Source organism: Micromesistius poutassou (assembly GCF_964030765.1).
Source record: "Micromesistius poutassou genome assembly, chromosome: 17".
Classification (NCBI taxonomy): domain Eukaryota; kingdom Metazoa; phylum Chordata; class Actinopteri; order Gadiformes; family Gadidae; genus Micromesistius; species Micromesistius poutassou.
This window is the reverse complement of record NC_140287.1, coordinates 12,924,741-12,941,919: the sequence shown is the minus strand read 5'-3', so window position 1 is coordinate 12,941,919 and position 17,179 is coordinate 12,924,741. Positions and strand designations below refer to the sequence as shown.

The 17,179-nt window shown below is 44.8% G+C and overlaps 1 protein-coding gene across 4 annotated transcripts in view; it reads right to left on the bottom strand.

Annotated features, from left to right (window-relative positions):
* The window catches only part of fermt2 (FERM domain containing kindlin 2), a 36,975-nt gene extending 20,797 nt beyond the window's left edge, over window positions 1-16,178 (bottom strand). For all 4 annotated transcript variants that reach the window (XM_084482091.1, XM_084482092.1, XM_084482093.1 and 1 more), the window contains exons 1-3: window positions 15,995-16,178; window positions 15,103-15,260; window positions 3,212-3,445 (exon numbers count right to left, since the gene is read on the bottom strand). In XM_084482091.1, the coding sequence (XP_084338217.1) occupies window positions 3,212-3,445; window positions 15,103-15,259 (391 nt within the window). In that variant the 5' untranslated portion in view covers window position 15,260; window positions 15,995-16,178. The remainder of the gene's footprint in view (window positions 1-3,211; window positions 3,446-15,102; window positions 15,261-15,994) is intronic.
* Window positions 16,179-17,179: the final 1,001 nt, after the last annotated feature.

Here is a 17,179-nt window from a genome sequence, read left to right as displayed (position 1 = left end):
TACGCTCAGCTCCAAAACTGAAATACTTGTTTATTTAACTCGTTAAAACCAGTCAAGTGACGAGCACTGCTTGTCCGGCAAGCTGTTAAAGGCTTCAGACGATACAGTTAAAAGGCCAATCACAAAGGCTAACCCTCTTAAATGTAGGGAGGTGCAGCTGAGGCCAGGAGCACACTTCTTCAGTGTTACAAAAACAGTGGCACTGAAGCACTGAAGGTTGATGGTCCTTGAATCAGAATGACCACATCCGCCCTGCCCCTAGAAAACCCTTAAACCCTCTTATTTAAGGTTGTATTAAGGAGGATGGTGTGGCCGCCCCCCCCCCCCCAACCTCCCCAAGACTATCACTTGAGCTAGATGTGTCAAACCTTCTACATCATTAACCTTAAGGAACATTACAATGACCTCCATTGCAACGTCCTCCATTGCAACGTTTCCTCTCCAACTTTGAGGGAATTAGATCATGAACGAGGGAATTCTGGGGCAATTGCTTGATTATACAGCATAGAGTAAGGGCAGATAAGGGAATAAGTTCAGATAAGTTCAAGACTGTCATCAACGATGATGACTTGCTTTTCCTTCGTTGGTGAGCTAGTATAAGACGAGGAGGGAAGGACAGGGAAGGGGCGTTTGATTATACTACCGTAGGCCTCCAGCACTGCAGTCATGCGTTAGTCATTGGGTATTGGTGTATTTTCCCCATGAGGAGTTAGGGATACCACACCATCGTGAAGGGATGGTGGTTTGACTCAAGGCGAGCAGAGTGCAAACACTGCCTGTGTGTATCATTTTATCTCCCACAGATATGTTACATGTACACATGTTACAGTTAAACACTGTCTAGGACTAGTAGCACACCGACTGTAGGAGATAAATACTTGGGAAACCAAACATAAAAAGACAAGTTACAATCTCATCTTCTATTTAAACGTGAGAAAATTATGTTTGCCATATGTAGACCTATGTTGAGCGTTTCACATGCCAATTCCATGAAAAGCTTGAGTAAACGTGTAAATCTTGAGTAAATCTGGAGTGGACGGGATTGATTCAAAACATTACAGAAAAGGTTGCTATGCTGTAAGAATATGCTCTTCTCTTGGCGAACATCCTGGACTGTGCCTCTTTCAAAGAGGGATTAGCCACAGCTGTCGTCAATGTGAGAAGAATTGACCAATGATAATTCATTTGAACCATTTCGTTCCATTATTAGGCGGTTGGTAGACATTACCCCAAAAAGGTCTGTACCTGCCATTTAGGAAAAATGTCGACAATAATTAAATTACAATTAAAATAAAATAAAATAAAAGGGGGTCTGCATTGACTAAGAATTCTCACATCGATCATCATCTGGAGATAAACTTGGGAAAGGAACAGGGGCTGGATGCTACACTGAAGACCAAGGAAAAAACGGTATCCTAATAAACCATATTTTAAGCCCATCTCCCCCTCCCACTCCCTCCCTTTGTCTGGAGAAAAGGCCATTTGGACAGACCTGGTTTCGTCTTCCCGTCTCTCTTGACTCTCTTTATGCTGTGCTGCTCCTAGACAGTCAGCAGAAACCACAAAGGAAATTGTCTGGCTGAACTAGGGCTGCCACTAACGATTAACCCAATTTTTTCCATTAATCCATTATATTTTCGATGAATCATTTTGGCATTTTGGCCATAAATATTGGAATATTTTCCAGAGCCCAAATTATGCTTCATCTTAACTTGCTCTATCTGATCGGAAAGCAATAAAAACTGATGCAATATATATCCCGATATTTATTTGTCAAGCTTAAAGAAGCAAATGATTGGTATATATTTGTACTCATATCGTACAATAAATCTGAAAATTATCTATTTTTGGCCAATCATTTCAGCACTAGACTGAACCCTAATCATAAAAAGCCAAACTAAATGCTTCTACTACAGACAATGTAAGTCACTTGAGACACCCATCATAACAGATTAATTAATGTCCTACTGGATGAGGTCATCAAGGTGTTGTGAAGAAAGCACAAATGGTCTACACAGCTACTGTAATTCATATTGCAACATTCAAGGCATGCAGAAAGTCAGCCAAAAGCAATTTGTCCTCCACTGCCATGGACTAAAATAAATGTAATAGTCCAAAGAAGCAGAGAGATACATTCCTGACAAGGACTAGCCAAAAGTGGAGCTGTTGGTTTCATCCGTGGCTTAAACAAAAATCATATTTTTGTTGTTGGCTAATTCATTCCATATAACTGCATAGCAGGCCTTCTCTAAGCCTCTCCAGAAAAACATCCATTCCAAGAAAAGAAGGCTTCCAAGAAAACGGCGCATTGAAACCATCCCTCACTTTAGCTGAGTCAAAGCAGGCTGAATCCAGAGATTTGATTTTCAGACCGTGACAAAAGCACCAATCGGTATCCAGGAGGCTGTCTAGTCAAACGGGTCCTTATAATGTGAATGTTGACATCTGGGTGTTCTCCCGGGGGCGATGACTTAGTGGGTAAGGGCAATAGGTAAGGTCTGGAGCCGATGCAGATTTAGGAAAAGTGGGTCTTCCCAGGTCAGGGGGTCACTGGGCTCCAGTGTGTAACCTTTTTCACCTCTCTGACAGGTTCCATTTGGGCCAGTGATGGAAAGTATCAATAGCAGAACGTCCACGACCCCTTGGTGGTGCCGCACTAAGGTTGGTTAAATACTTTAAAACCGATACTGAACAGGCCGTCTGGAGAAGAGTGCGAAGGGATAAGACAGGTGACAGAAAGGGGTTTCAGTTTAGTTCAGTGCATGCTTATGTTATTACCTGCCCGCAACCACTTCAACACAAGTGTGAGTGTCTTTGCTATGCTGTGGTGAGTCAGAATTGATCGTCTCTATATCCGAACAGAGCAGCTACACAAATGGGCTTACACGCCAAGGACACCTCAATGTCTCCACGATTTATATTGGATTGGTGGTCAAAGGGAGGTGAATACAGCAGACAACACTTGAGACATAAAAATAAGATCAGTGAGGTAGGTCGTGTGGATATACGAATACAAAACATGGACAAGGATTATCTAAAAATAGCCCAGAGGAAGTACTTTACGTGACAAAATATTTTAAAATGCAGTAAATCAGAGTAAAGCATTCAGTGCCTCAACATGCTTTGTGTCGGTCCATTGCAAACACCTCATGAACTCTTCCCAGTCCACTCAAACTTATTAGGGGGATAAAAGACAAGCGTCACCACTTACTGAAGGTTTTGCAGATGTCGGAGACGGCCTTGAAGACACGGTCGGAGAAGTTGACCTTGACCTTCATGTGCTTCATGTTGGGCAGCTGCAGGCGCAGGAGCTTGTGCTGCGGCGTGAAGAGCAGCCTGGCGTCCGCCTGGATGCCGTACTTGTCCAGCGTCCAGTGGGTTTTCAACAGCCAGGTCTTCTTCTTCTCCCACCAGAGAGCGTGGTCCGACCAGTCCTTCTTCACATCTAAAGTACGGCGAAGGAAACATCACAGGGTTAATCGACTGCCAGGCCATCATGCAGTTATGTACCATTTAGCCGTTTGGCAGATTTGTATGATGATTTATCAAACTTTTTTGGATACACATCATGAATACAAAAGGATAGAGTGGTTGGGGAATGTTGCTCAAGGGGTATTCCAGGTGGAGTGTGTTTTTTAAACCAGAAGACATTGGGGTTCAACCCCAGAACCTTTTATCTGGGAGTCAAACCCCCAAAACCCTAGACTAAACCACCCCACAACAACTTGCAACTTGGAGATATTCAGGGAGAAGCTCGACAAGGGTTTCATCATTTTTTCTTTTCTTTGATCATATTTCCCTTTGTGTAGATACATTCCTTCGATTCCCTGCTGATGATTAGAGACAAAGGGATAGGCCTGAGCAGTGCCCAAGGGTCCAAGCGCGTACGTGTAAGAAGAGAAGACCTCCTCTATGTGTCTCACACTATAGGGACCTGACATCACCAAATATGTCCCTCCCGGACGGAGGTTCATGTTTGGGGTGAGCTGGAAGAGGTGGGGACACGGCAGGGGTGCAGAGCGATCCCGGGGTGCCTCGGTGGGGGGCTATGTGTGTCTATGTGTAGGTGGATAGTGATGAGAAGTTTCAATGGGACCGCTGTTTGTGTGACACGGATATCAGGTTCGTCCCTCCCCTCTTTGTTCTGGTGTCACACGGGATCCCCTTCAAAAAGCACCAGCGTGCCACCCAAAACCCCAGTCCACAGGCCCCCGGCTGCATGGGGTGGATCCACACAATGGAGATGCTTATGATGACACATTTGATGGGAAAGGGGAAAAAGCTCAAGAGATTGGAGGAAACTCAAGGCAGCTGTTTGACAGATCAACTTCATCTTAATCACGAGTCGGGCGTTAAGGTGATGGTTTTAAATGCTGGAATAATCAATGAATTCCCCCAAAGCCCGGGGGAAGTGGAGAAAATGTAAAACTCCCCTTCTCGTAAGGGAACCGTTGCGTCCCTTATGTCCATTATCTGAAGATCCTCGATTCTAATGCATTTTGAAATATGTATTCATCTGGCTAAAAGGATTGAATGAAAATCTGGCCCTCTAGCTCATGGTCTAGGTCTGATAAAGAGTTAGAACATTTTGTCCAACGCAGTAGACACTACATGGCGTGTATGAAGCAACGTTCATAATGACAAGTTTGACCTATATTCAATTAGTTCCAAGATGAATGCCTGGTGGTAATCTTTGAGGGAAAATTAATATTAGAGCATTCGTTTTACTCTTTCACGTTGTCCTACAGCTGTGATGTCATCAGCATCCAAGGGGGAAGTCACTTCTCCAGGCAGTATCCTGTTTCCTCTCTCTGCCTGTCCACACCTCTTGCCACCCCTCCTCAATTCAATCTCTAGCTCTCTCCCTCCCTCCCTCCCTCTCTCTCTAACTCCAAGCTTTTACTCGCCGCGTCTCAGTGGGTCATTTCATCGTGGGGGGGTCTGTCTGTCTCCTAATCCAAATTGTTTTAACTTCCACGTTGATTTTGGATGAACCCCATTGACACACAACCGGTGGACACATACAGTGACAAGAATAACCATTGCTGAAAATTTTTACGATGCAGAATTCTGGTGTCTAATATTGAGATAATCGATGTGGTCGTACATTGCATTTGGATGAATTAAACATATATGCAAATATAATGAAAATGTCTGTCATGTTGTTGAGTCTCAGCAGCTCATTACCTTAATGCCTATTAGTCAGAAATAAGCAGGTTGGATTCATTGCCACACATTAGTGCTATATCGTCAGAAACCATGGTTCATGACCTTGATTTTAAAATCATCTGCTTAATATTCCAGGGCCATCTCTCATTAGTTTAGTGCTTCCTCACCCATAATATTTCCATCTATTTATTACACAGGTTTGGACAGATTACCCAAGGGTCTATGAAGCCATTAGAGCCATCAAGGACAGCTGTATTTCACGTACTTAGGCGAGCTATCCAGACAGGACAACACAACACATCAATACACGTTAGCTTTCCATTTGTCCTTTGCTTAGACACCGAGCTAATTGTATTAAGCTTGAACCTAGTGGGTGTGAGTAACGGAGGAGGAGGAGGCGGTGGTGGTAATGATGTGATGGTGGAGTGGCTTGTAGGTTACCTTGTCCTAACCTCTTGTCAGTCAGTCAAACCTCAGGGTGCCATATAAACACAAAAGCTTGGCAGCCTTCTGTGCATGTCCTGTCATTGTCCTCCTGTTTGTGAGCTAGGCATACAACGGTGGCATCAATATACATCACTGACAACACTTTGGTGTTCTCTTCTAAAAAAGGGCACAGGGGGTGGGTGAATGGAGCTACGGTGTATTTAGCAGACGATGACGGATGCTGGGAAACGGGGACGAGCAAACAACAGCAGGATGTTAGCAAACCAAACCCCTCCCTCGCTGAGGTATGAGAGACCGTCAGGAGAGCAGCCACAGGAATCAAGGGAGAAGGTAGAAAGTTAAAGACTGGAGTGGCCAACAGCATCTTTAATGCAAATGCCATTGCGGTCCCTGTTGTCCCCTCCTCTCCCCTCCCAGGACGGTGTGAATGTGATGGGGAGGGGCGGTTGTTTGTTGAGCTGTTTGCTTTCCAGACCTTTTAGTCTTGTGGCAAAAACTTGGTACTTGACAGCAAACATTCCAAGCTTTCAATTTTCTTCAACACCAGAAGGGGAGGACGCGTGTGTGCTGCGTGTTGTGGGAATCTTTTAGCAAGCAGCATGGGATCTTGCTGTCATCGATGTGCTCCGATATCTCAGCTGTGCTCAATATGACTCCATCGCTGCCATTCTACAAACGACACCCGACATCCCAGGCCATTGCCGAAGTCCAAAATAATGAGAGGGAACGAGAGAGAGAGAGAGAGAGAGAGAGAGAGAGAGAGAGAGAGAGAGAGAGAGAGAGAGAGAGAGAGAGAGAGAGAGAGAGAGAGAGAGAGAGAGAGAGAGAGAGAGAGAGAGAGAGGAAAAATGGAAATAGACCCGAGTGTATTCTGGTCTGTATTCTCAGTTTTTCCCCTTGTAGGACGTAGTAATTTCGGGTGTCTGAGTGCTGAGCTAGCCAGGGGCAGCCAGCTGCCAATATTGGGCAGTTGAGGTCTTGACCACAGTTCCTGTTCTACAAGAGGATCTGTTACCACTGGTTACCCCCATGTACACATGCACAGAGCTACGTGCACACGGTACGGATACTGGTAGTGAGGGCAGAAGTATAGTATAAAAGCATAGATCACTCACTAAATGGAGGACCGCCCAAGACCCTCATTCCGCCAGAGCTTATTGGCTGCCGGCCCCGCCGCCCCCTTACCAAATCACTGTGACGTCAGGCAACGGTCGGACAACGTGATTGGATGAAGGGCTTGGGGGGCAAATCTGGTAGCCCTCCCTTGGGTTCGTTCAATAACAGGCTGGTAATTTAATCGGCCCAAGTGGAAGGAGGGAAGGGGCCAATGGCATCTCTCTCTGGGCTAAAAATACAGCTCCAGTCCGGCATGACGTAATGCAGCAGCAACATGAAACATGGGTCTAAGTAATTGGCTGCATAAAATATGGACGGTGGGCTAGTGATTGTGTCAGGCAACATAGAGGATGGGAGGCAACATAGAGGATGGGGGGCAGCTGAGATTATGGAGGGAAGGAGGGATGTGGCAGGAGGGGAAAGTATGTTTTTATGACCTCTTTGGGCATGTGAAAGAGGATACGGCTGGTGCTATCCACTCACGTGTGTACGTTGACGAGATATCTATATCTCTCTCTCTGTGCGCGTGCGTGCGTTAGCCACTTATTAATCAGTTGGCTTGGTTCTCTGTGTGCAAGTGTGTGTGTTTCTTTAGGTGTGTATGCAATTACATGTGTTCTAATAGGCTAGATTACTCTGCAAGTGTAGTCAAAATTGCCTATTTTTCGTCATCACAGTGATTAGCAGGCCGGTGGCTAGCCGGCCTCGTTCCCTGCCGCTTCACCCCTGCTCTACATCGTTTGCCACAGCTAAGACATTTTCTCTTTTTTTACAGAAGTACACTGAAAATAAATGCACATAATACAACTCAAGAAGAACTGCTACACTATCCTTAAATTACAGAGGAGTTAAGTGAAAAAGTGTATTTTGTAAAGGAAATAATAAGTAATGTGCTTGCACTATAATCAGAACCGAGGACACGGTTGGAAAGACTTTATCTGGCATTAAGATGAAACTTTTCTTTTTTTTTCTTTCTTGGACCCTCCTGCTGTAGCTTCCTCTTTGGCACATTCTCTCTTTCGCTCCCTCTCTCTTCTCCACATTCTCTATCTCTCCTCCCACCCCCTCCCTCCATCTCCTCACCACCAGAAGTTGCTCTGTTCCATCCCTCCTTTCGTAGTCAGCAGAGTATCTGGTGTTTACATTAGAAGAGCATGGTGTTTATGGAGGAGAGGGGACGATGGATGGATGGGACAGGGGGGGCTGGATCTTCAATGACGAGAAGCGAAGCGGAGGAGATGGCGATGAAGGAGCCGAGGAGAGAAGTGTGACAGCCATGTGTGTGACCCTGTGTGGTTCCATGGCTGTCTGACAATACCAATAGGACCCACACAGAGAATGAAACAGAACATCCAAATTCGGAAGGATTTTGAACCAGACCCCAGAACACACTGAGTTTAAAACACTGAGCTAAGAGTCAATAGTCTGGATTTTTGGTCAACGGCCACAAAAACAGCCCAAAAGTTTCCATGTTTAGCCATTGTTCATATTGACATTGCCCGACTGTGACAGTGTTAGATAACCGCTGACTATAGATCAAGTGAACAGGTTTCAGATCTATCACTGAGATCAGAGATAACGATAGCATAGCCAGCATAGCCAACGTTTCAAGAGTTCAGACCAGGAGACTAACAGAACACTGTGTACCTTTTTATTTTGTCATTGTTAGGGAGACAAATGGGATTGCAATCTGACCAGTCATGACAGACTTCAAAAGAATTGACACATTGGGTTCAATACAAGTAAGTGTGAGGGGTGTTGTCATAACCCACGTCACACTTTAGGGATTTTCCTAAACCAATTTAAGGGTGGAAAATGCAAAGTTCAACGGTTCTTCGGGGTTATATATGTTACAAAGAAATGCTGTCTGTCCTGGTGAGCTGGTCAAGCTGTTGCCAGGGCAACTCATGTTAGTCGCCGGCAGAGTGACAGCACAGCAGCGGGGGACTGTGTTTAGACACACAACAAAGAGACAGAGACACAACAACACACAATGCAGCTTAAGATGGCATCTCAGCTGGCTTTTCTGTCCTCTCCTTTTATCTCGACCCATCTCCACTCCCTCCCTCTCTCTCTTTAATACTGTTAAGCCAGCCTCTACCTCGCTCCATCTCATCTCCACACACATACATCTGCAAATATAGGGTGAAGGTTAGCATTGACAAGCCATGACACAGGGGACAACTGCTCTGCATTGTCCTAAAATTAGATCTACTGTATAAATGGCTTCTGGGCCGTTGGCTTCACACAGTGACGGCCAGCTGTAGAGGGAGATGGTATCACAACAACGTCACAAATCACTACAGATTTCCATCATATGACTGAAAACCAGATCAGTTAGTCTGGGCAGTGGCGGCGGGTGTGAAAGGTGTAAATTCTTGCTATTGTAACAGAGGTGAGATTGAGATCAGACACAGTTCATGTGTTGGAGTTGAAAAGGTGTAGGCTGGAGACACTAGCACGAATGTGAGAACATAACCCAGCAAAAATCAAGAGCTATAAAAGTCAGTGTTTGTGCACTGACGATAAGAAATAACAAAGTCAGATAGTTCAATGACAGATAGTAAGTTAAGGCAGCGCAGCAGACAGCTTTGTGGCCAAATACCTTGCATTGAAGTTTATTCCATCCACTGTTACATAACACACAAGGTCACACAGGTATTCTTAAAAGCAACACGTGATCATTGTGATAAGAAGTAAGCACAACAAGATCATAACAAAATTACTTTGTGAGATGCTGCTCCATGTCAAGTTATTTTAATCATTAAGGCTTTCCCTTCATCATGTTGAAACATTGTCAGGTAAACGTAAGCATGTCTACAAAAAAAAACAACCACACTCCTTTGCCACATACCCCCTTGAGAGAGTACAACTGGAACCTGCCACGGTAGGTACTGTCCTTTTACCTGAATCTTATTCAACAACACAGCAGACACTCAGTGTAGCCAACAAGGGCTGTTCAGGCTAGAAGCGGGACGGGTCATATGGGACCAGTGAACTCTGACCCCTCTCATTGACGGACATAAAAAAAGCTGTGACCTGGGACAAGTTCCTGCTGTATGGTCAAGGCAGCTGTAATCTCTCCCTATGGGAGCACTGCTCCATGCTCACACACACGTACACATGATGTTGGGGGATTTCTTACCATTTTCTTATGGCTGCATTGAAATGTGTTAAATTGTTTTAGTTTTAGCCATGGTCAGCAGTTTGAGAATTATTAAAGAGAAGTGCGCCATAATTAAAATGACACACACACACACACACACACACACACACACACACACACACACACACACACACACACACACACACACACACACACACACACACACACACACACACACACACACACACACACACACACACACTTCTGGGATCAGGCCAGCTGAGACCATTAAAAAAAACACAATAGAACAAGAATTCCTTCTAGATGTTTGTCGACGCTAGTCTCAAGCCATGTCCAAGCTGTTAGAAACAGGGAGGGTTCACCAAAGTTCCAGCTGTAGTAGGAAAGGCCTCGCAAACTAATAGCCAAGCCCTACAGACCCATGGTTTGTATCAATTTGTGTCATAATCCAAACACAGCCAAACAAGGGGGTGGCACACCCTCCGCCCTGGTGCAGCCTCATGCAATTAGGTGTCCCTGGCCCCGCTGCCGTAATGACATTACAAAAGTGACTCTCAGCCTTTGACAAATGGGGCATAGAGACAGAGTATCCATCCGGCCCCTTTGGATTCCATCTATCCATTCTGCCAGACATCCCCCCTTCCCCCTGAGGACAAGGGAGATGGGATGGGATATGTAGCCTCGTTGGCTTGAACGGCAAGCAACCTCGCTAATGCCTCTGAAGCTCGGGGAGCCCCGCTTAATATCCGAACCTCTGAAACACATCTCTCCTTGGATAGGGAGCCTTCAGGGAGCAGGCCGGGGAGCTTTCTCTGATATGCGAGTGGGCTCTACAAGGGCCCACTGCCAGGGTAAACACAGAGGCAGACTGCAATCCATACATTTCCAGAAAGTCCTGCACCACCATCTCTTTAGAACCGCATTACACAGAGTTATAAAATTGACAGAATCAGTTGGAGCCGGCCCAACAGATGTGCGTGGAGAGGAAAAACATGCTGCCGACACTGAAGACCGATGGTAGAGCTGGTATTATCCCATTAGCCTATGAAATGAAGTGTGAAAAGAATGTATACGGTCCCCATCTGCTGCTTGAGTCCAATTAGTTCTTCATGGAGCCTAATCTTAGAGGGGAAAAAACATGGCGTGACACAGTCGTGTAAACCTTTGCCACTCGAGAGCTTCCAGTCAGGTTCAAAACCTTACAGCCCAGGGTGACAGATTGGATGGAGGGTGGGGAGAAGAGACAGTTGAATAGAATCAAGCCCTAGTAGCTTAACAAAACATAAGATCGTTTTACTGCACCGAGCCACAGGTGTGTGGTGTTAAAGAAAATAATGTAGCGCCCTGACAGCTCCCCCGCTATCCTGCATGGCTGGCAGGAAGAAAAGGGGACTCAAAGGAAAACACATAAACCTTCTGATTCACAAGGGGGGCCATGAGAATACTTCACGCTGTATGGTTGGCATGTCAAACATAACTCAGTGCAGTGAGTTATATTTGGCAAGTTTGAAAAGGATGATTATTAAAAAGCTAATAATCAATAGTAGGGATAGGGGGATGAAGGAGAGAGGATTGACATAAAGTTCCTGTGCATTCTCATGTCACATAATTTGACGTATCCATGTGTGGGTGTGTACGCATGGCATAATACAAACAAAAATGTTGCAGTTGTAACAGGAAAGCTTTGGCCTGGGCAGGACCCCCTACTTAAACTAACAACTTCCTTCTGGCCAGATTAGAACACAGGGCTGATATGTACCAGTAGTTAGCCCGGTCATCTCCGAGTCTGTGGTGCAGTACAGTTACAAATCAATGATTCTCAGAAGGCGATGCAATGTCCAACATCTGAGATTAACTATGTATCCAGCCGACGAGAAGACCAGGGTCTTTGTATGTAATGTATGTGAGAAAAAAAAGAGTGAATACAGTATAGTTTCACAATTTGCGCAAGAACAGGATACAGCTTTATCTCATCACTCCATCTAACTCTCTGAAGTGTATAATGGCCCCACTTTCCCCTTGTCCCAGTAGGGAAGCATTGCAACCTCAAAAAGTCCTGAAATACACAAAGTACAAGAAAGATTGCAGAAAAGAAAGCAGGGGAGAGTCAAGGGGCAAGGGAATGGGAGGGCGAAGGCACACAAAAAAATAAAAACTGGCGGGAAGTTAAGCATCCTGTGTTAGATCACGTCTGTTTCCTAATGAAACCTGTGCTCCATTGTCAAAGGGAGGTCATCTCCCCCTGACCACCCCTACCTCTTTTGCCCACTCCCCTCCCTGATCAGACATGCACTGCTCATGGTGCTCACATCAGCCATGCAGAAGTTACTCATTAAAAATATGTTATTCATTAGAAATGACATCACACCCCTTCTTCTGAGGAAATTTTTTACGTCCCCAATGCCGGGAATGGCTAACAAAAGCAATGATAAAATGTGCCTGTTGTATAAAAGTGTCTATTGTTACTTTGTTTCCCACATAGTTTGATAATGCCAAAACACATAGCATGTCATACAACTGCAATGTTAAACATAGGTCCCCCCAAGGCAATAGACTATGTACCATCAAAGGATGTATGTTGTGGCTATGGATGGCCCCCAGTGACCCGTGTTGCATTAGGGGAATCTGGTTGGGAAGCCATGAGATGAACAATCAACGTCTCACTGCTCCAAGCCCTACATATGTATGGAACATTTTAAGACTTGCATCCATCCCAGAAGGTTCAATGAACAACTAACTATTGATAGTTTCAGTCAAAATAGTCACAAGTCAGTGATGATGGCAGACTCCCGAGAACAAGAGGTCAAGAAAGAAAAAAAGAAAGAAACTTCCTACCTCACAACACTGATAGATCCTGGAAGGACTGACCTTGACCAAAGAGGAAGTGTATTTATAATTGACATCCTTTTGTCTCTCCACAAAAAGTTGAGAGACAAACTTCTCAGCTCTCAACTTCAAGAAGCTCCTTAAAGTCTTCAGATTTATTACAATGCATGCAACTTCAGGGAATTATATGGAGAGTTATTACACAGAAACTTTGAAAAACTGATGGATGCTTACAGGATGTTTATTTTCTTGCCTAAATGGCATGGGCTTTTAGAGAGCAGGGCAATTTAAAAGGAAGCACAGTGGCAGTTGTAGATCAAGCAATGAAAGGATAACGGGAGGGGGGGGGGGGGAGAAAGGGATGGGAAATAGCAGGGGTCAATCAGTTTACTTTAAATACTGCTCTCCTGGAGAGATGCAGGGAAAATGCAGACTGCCATGGCGGACTCCAATCAATAATGGAGTGCTTTCCTGGCATTTGTCTATTTAATCCATTATAGAAGGCCACATAGAGGGGAGTTCACAGAAGATCACAGAAGGATGGATTGATGGAAGGGAAGAGATATATGTTGCGAGAGAGAGAGAGAGAGAGAGAGAGAGAGAGAGAGAGAGAGAGAGAGAGAGAGAGAGAGAGAGAGAGAGAGAGAGAGAGAGAGAGAGAGAGAGAGAGAGAGAGAGAGAGAGAGAGAGAGAGAGAGAGAAACCAATTTAACCCGGTTTCTCTGTATGCAAGGGCATGCAAACACAACCCATGTACAACAAACAGGTGTATGTCCATGAAGAGAAAGAGCAAGCAGATGGTATGAATCATGATAATAATAAATTATTAATTGCGTTAATATTGTACTTTTCAAGATACCCAAAGTGCTTTACTCTGTCTGTCTGTCTGTCTGTCTGTCTGTCTGTCTGTCTGTGTGTATCTAAATGTCAATCAAGTAGTATTACGTCCATACATTTTAATTTCAAGTAAATATAGGCTAGCTAGCTACTATGACCAAAACTGCATTGCAATACTGGACTCCTATAGCACAGTGTTCAACCTGCCTCCAACAGTGTGTGGCCATGTGTAAAGTCTGTGGTGGGGATGGGTTAATGATTACAATGGAAAATAATCTGTTGACTCCAGATAGTGGGGGGGGGGGAAAGTGGCTAAATTAAACTTCAACTTACTTTGCTGTGTAAAAACCGACCGTGACAACAGATGATAGAAAGAAAAGACAACAAGGGCTGAGGAATCACCCACACCCCATTCACTCACTCATTGCAACAACATCCAATGACTGAGCAAGGTCAATAAGTACACATGTGAAAGAAGAGAAGCTGAGCACTTGACTTCAAATTAAACCAAAATTAAGTCTTACAGTCACTACCAAAAAACAGCAAAGGTATAGCCGATGCTATACAACCATTCCAAGATCAGTAAAAAAAGATTTTAGCAACGCCCATTTCATAACACAAGGCAGTCCAATGTCAATATATATTCCAAGAAGGCCCGACCCTACCCCAAATAAAACAGTTCCATTTTCTAAACAGAAGCTACACACATTGGACTCAATACAATGGATAAGGCCAGGCCTTGATTGCAGCAGCCCCAATGAATGTGAGCCATGCAGCAGCAACAGCAACAGCATATGAATCCTGTTTAGCTGCAGCTCCATAGCAGACGCCCCCAGAGAACAAAGACCTCAATTATGTGGAGCGCTAACAGGAGAGCTAAAAACAGGGCCCATGGCGGGCCATAAGGAATACTTAGCATTCATGCGCCATTGGCGTCCACACTACACACTCGTCAGGCCCTACCCAATGAGCCCCAGCGTTGCCGCCTGCCAGAAACGCCCGCCACTGACCTCTCTCGCTATCCTCTGTCTAACAAGGCAGCGCTCAAGTGTCTGGAACAGAGGGCTCTTGTGCCCGCTCGCACTCTGCACTTGTCCAGTGCATGGTTGCAGTTACAAAGGTGTATGTGAGCCAGTGGGTGGGGAGGAATGACAGGTCTGGGTTCCATTCATTCACTCTGTTCACCCTGTAAGGGTTCTGATGAACTCTAATGAGTGGTGACAAGGTTTATTCTGTAAAACATGGTCTTTATGGTGGGATTTGGTTGTTGGATGTAGGTATGCACTCCATATTTTATACATAGCCTACAATTAGACGACATGGTACTTATTATCAGTTGTACCTCCCTATATCGTCTATCTACCTGCCAGAATGCCCCACCGGAGTGATAGAAACTGAATTCGAGGTGCAAGTAGCGTACAGGTTAAAGTTCAAGACAAGGTACAATTGTGCACATGAGGAAAACAGCATATAGTCCTAGCTCTCTAACGGCTACAAAAATCCATAATCACAATGAATGGCCATGAACTGTCTGACTCATCCTGTTAAAAAAATACATTTAAGAGAAGCACGCAGCTTACCGAGTTTCTCCACTAGTTTCAGCATGACACCACCGATATGGATTTCCCCGGTCACCCTCAAAGACACGTCCCTTTTTAGGTCGGTGACATGCATCTTCAGCTCCCATGTCCCGTCGGCATAGCAGCCATCGGGCATTCGGATCCCGTCCAGCGCCATCCTGTCAAAAGTGACCGAAGAGGGGACCAGGAAGTCCCGTCAGTTTGGAGACATCAAGGTGGCCTTAAGCCTGTTGACCTTCTGTACGTGTAGCGTATGGAGCACGCTGGATCAATCCAGTGCGATGCCTATCATGTGTAATTTATATATTCTACTCAAATAGAGAAATAGACATGGAGAAGCCTATTTTGCCATTTAAGTTGTACATTGTGAAAACGACATACATATTCCCCCGACGAGCTAAAGCACAGCCCCCCGGTGTTACAATGCATAGCCTTCTTGAAAGTTGGTGTGAAGAGCGTTTAGCGATCTACACGACCCGCTTTTGAACCGCTTTGGATCAATACTTCGAAACAGAACAAAGGCTAGACCTGGTGCTGAGTTCAACAATGTTTTGGTGGCTCTTGGTAGTGAACGCGGGCCTGTTCACCTGTTAAAAGTAACGGTAAACCTACTCGTACAAATAGAGTAAGAAGTGAATTACGTAAGCAGAGCTAAGACAAGGACCCCTGGGTGCACACTACGCACCTCATTCAAAAGTAACTCAGTTAAAACCTAGCATTGAAAAGGCCAGCAAAACATAGTCGGGGCTAAATGAAGAGAAGACAACACAGTGAATTTGATTAGTTTGTTTCGGGAAAATAAGAACCTATTCTGATCAGTGTTTTCATATTTCATAGCACTATAGGAGTAACGTTACTGGGTTAGGGAAAACGTAAATCAAGTTTCACTCACCTTCAGAAATACACCAAACCCAGAGACCAAAAGCGCAAAAACTGTCGACCTTACGATATTCAACAAGTCCAGGTCCCTATCACACCATGTATAAAGATGTTTTTTAAAAAGAAAAAAACAAGAACTCGCCGAAGTGAAGTATCCCAAAGTGTTTCCTCGGGCTTCGGCTAATGGAGTCCAGCCGTCCCCGTTCCTCCCTCCCTCTTTCCAGCAGCAGCAACGGATCACGTCACTGCTCCAATCCCACTTTTCCTTTCACACTGGGACCTTTCTTTCCCTAGCGGTCCCCACTGTTTCCTACACATACTCCGCTGTAATCTCTATCTTTATTCAAAAAACCTCTAAATGTCACGCACGATTTTTTTTTTAAATTCTTTATTCCCTTTTATTTCCATGTAATGTGCTGATTCATTTGCCAGTGACCCGTTTGCAGCGGTCCATGGCGACAAAAGGAGGCAGTATGACTAAAACCTCGCCATTAAGACTCACATTTCTACATCCCCCACAAATTATTTTCAAATAGTAGATAAGAGTTTAGCAATTTACATTTATGAGAGAAGACCATGCGACAGCAAACTGCCTTTTATGGAAATAGTAATGCCATGCATGAGTTTGCAGCCTATATCCGTTTACCATTATGTTGTTTTTTTTAATTATAAATGGTCCAAATAACTATGGGACTTCCGACTCAACTTTATTTATCTTCCCATTGCACTACCGCAGGTCTAACTGTTCGAGTAAAGCTGCATGTCTGAAGTAAATCACTGTATTTGTACAGACAACATCCAATGTTGTCACGGTCAACTATCAACAATCATCAACAGTGTGTGGAATTTCACAGTGGTCCTCTTTTAAATTCGGAGCGGGAACAAAAGGGTTTGTGAGCCTTCATATATAAATTATATGTAGCTGGCCTATGGTTGCGCTGCATCGACCGCTTCGTATTTTTGACGAAACAGCAGAAAATGCAACAAGAGGGAGCCATCATGAATCATCCAGGTTTCTGGCTCCGTCCCGTGGTGAACTCGCTCAATCGGAGCCACACGCCTGCATCTCAAGAGCTCCAAGCACCAGTGGAGGAATTCAGGCCTTCAGACCAGACCACAGTCTGCATCAAAGCGATTTATTCTCTCTCTCTCTCTCTCTCTCTCTCTCTCTCTCTCTCTCTCTCTCTCTCTCTCTCTC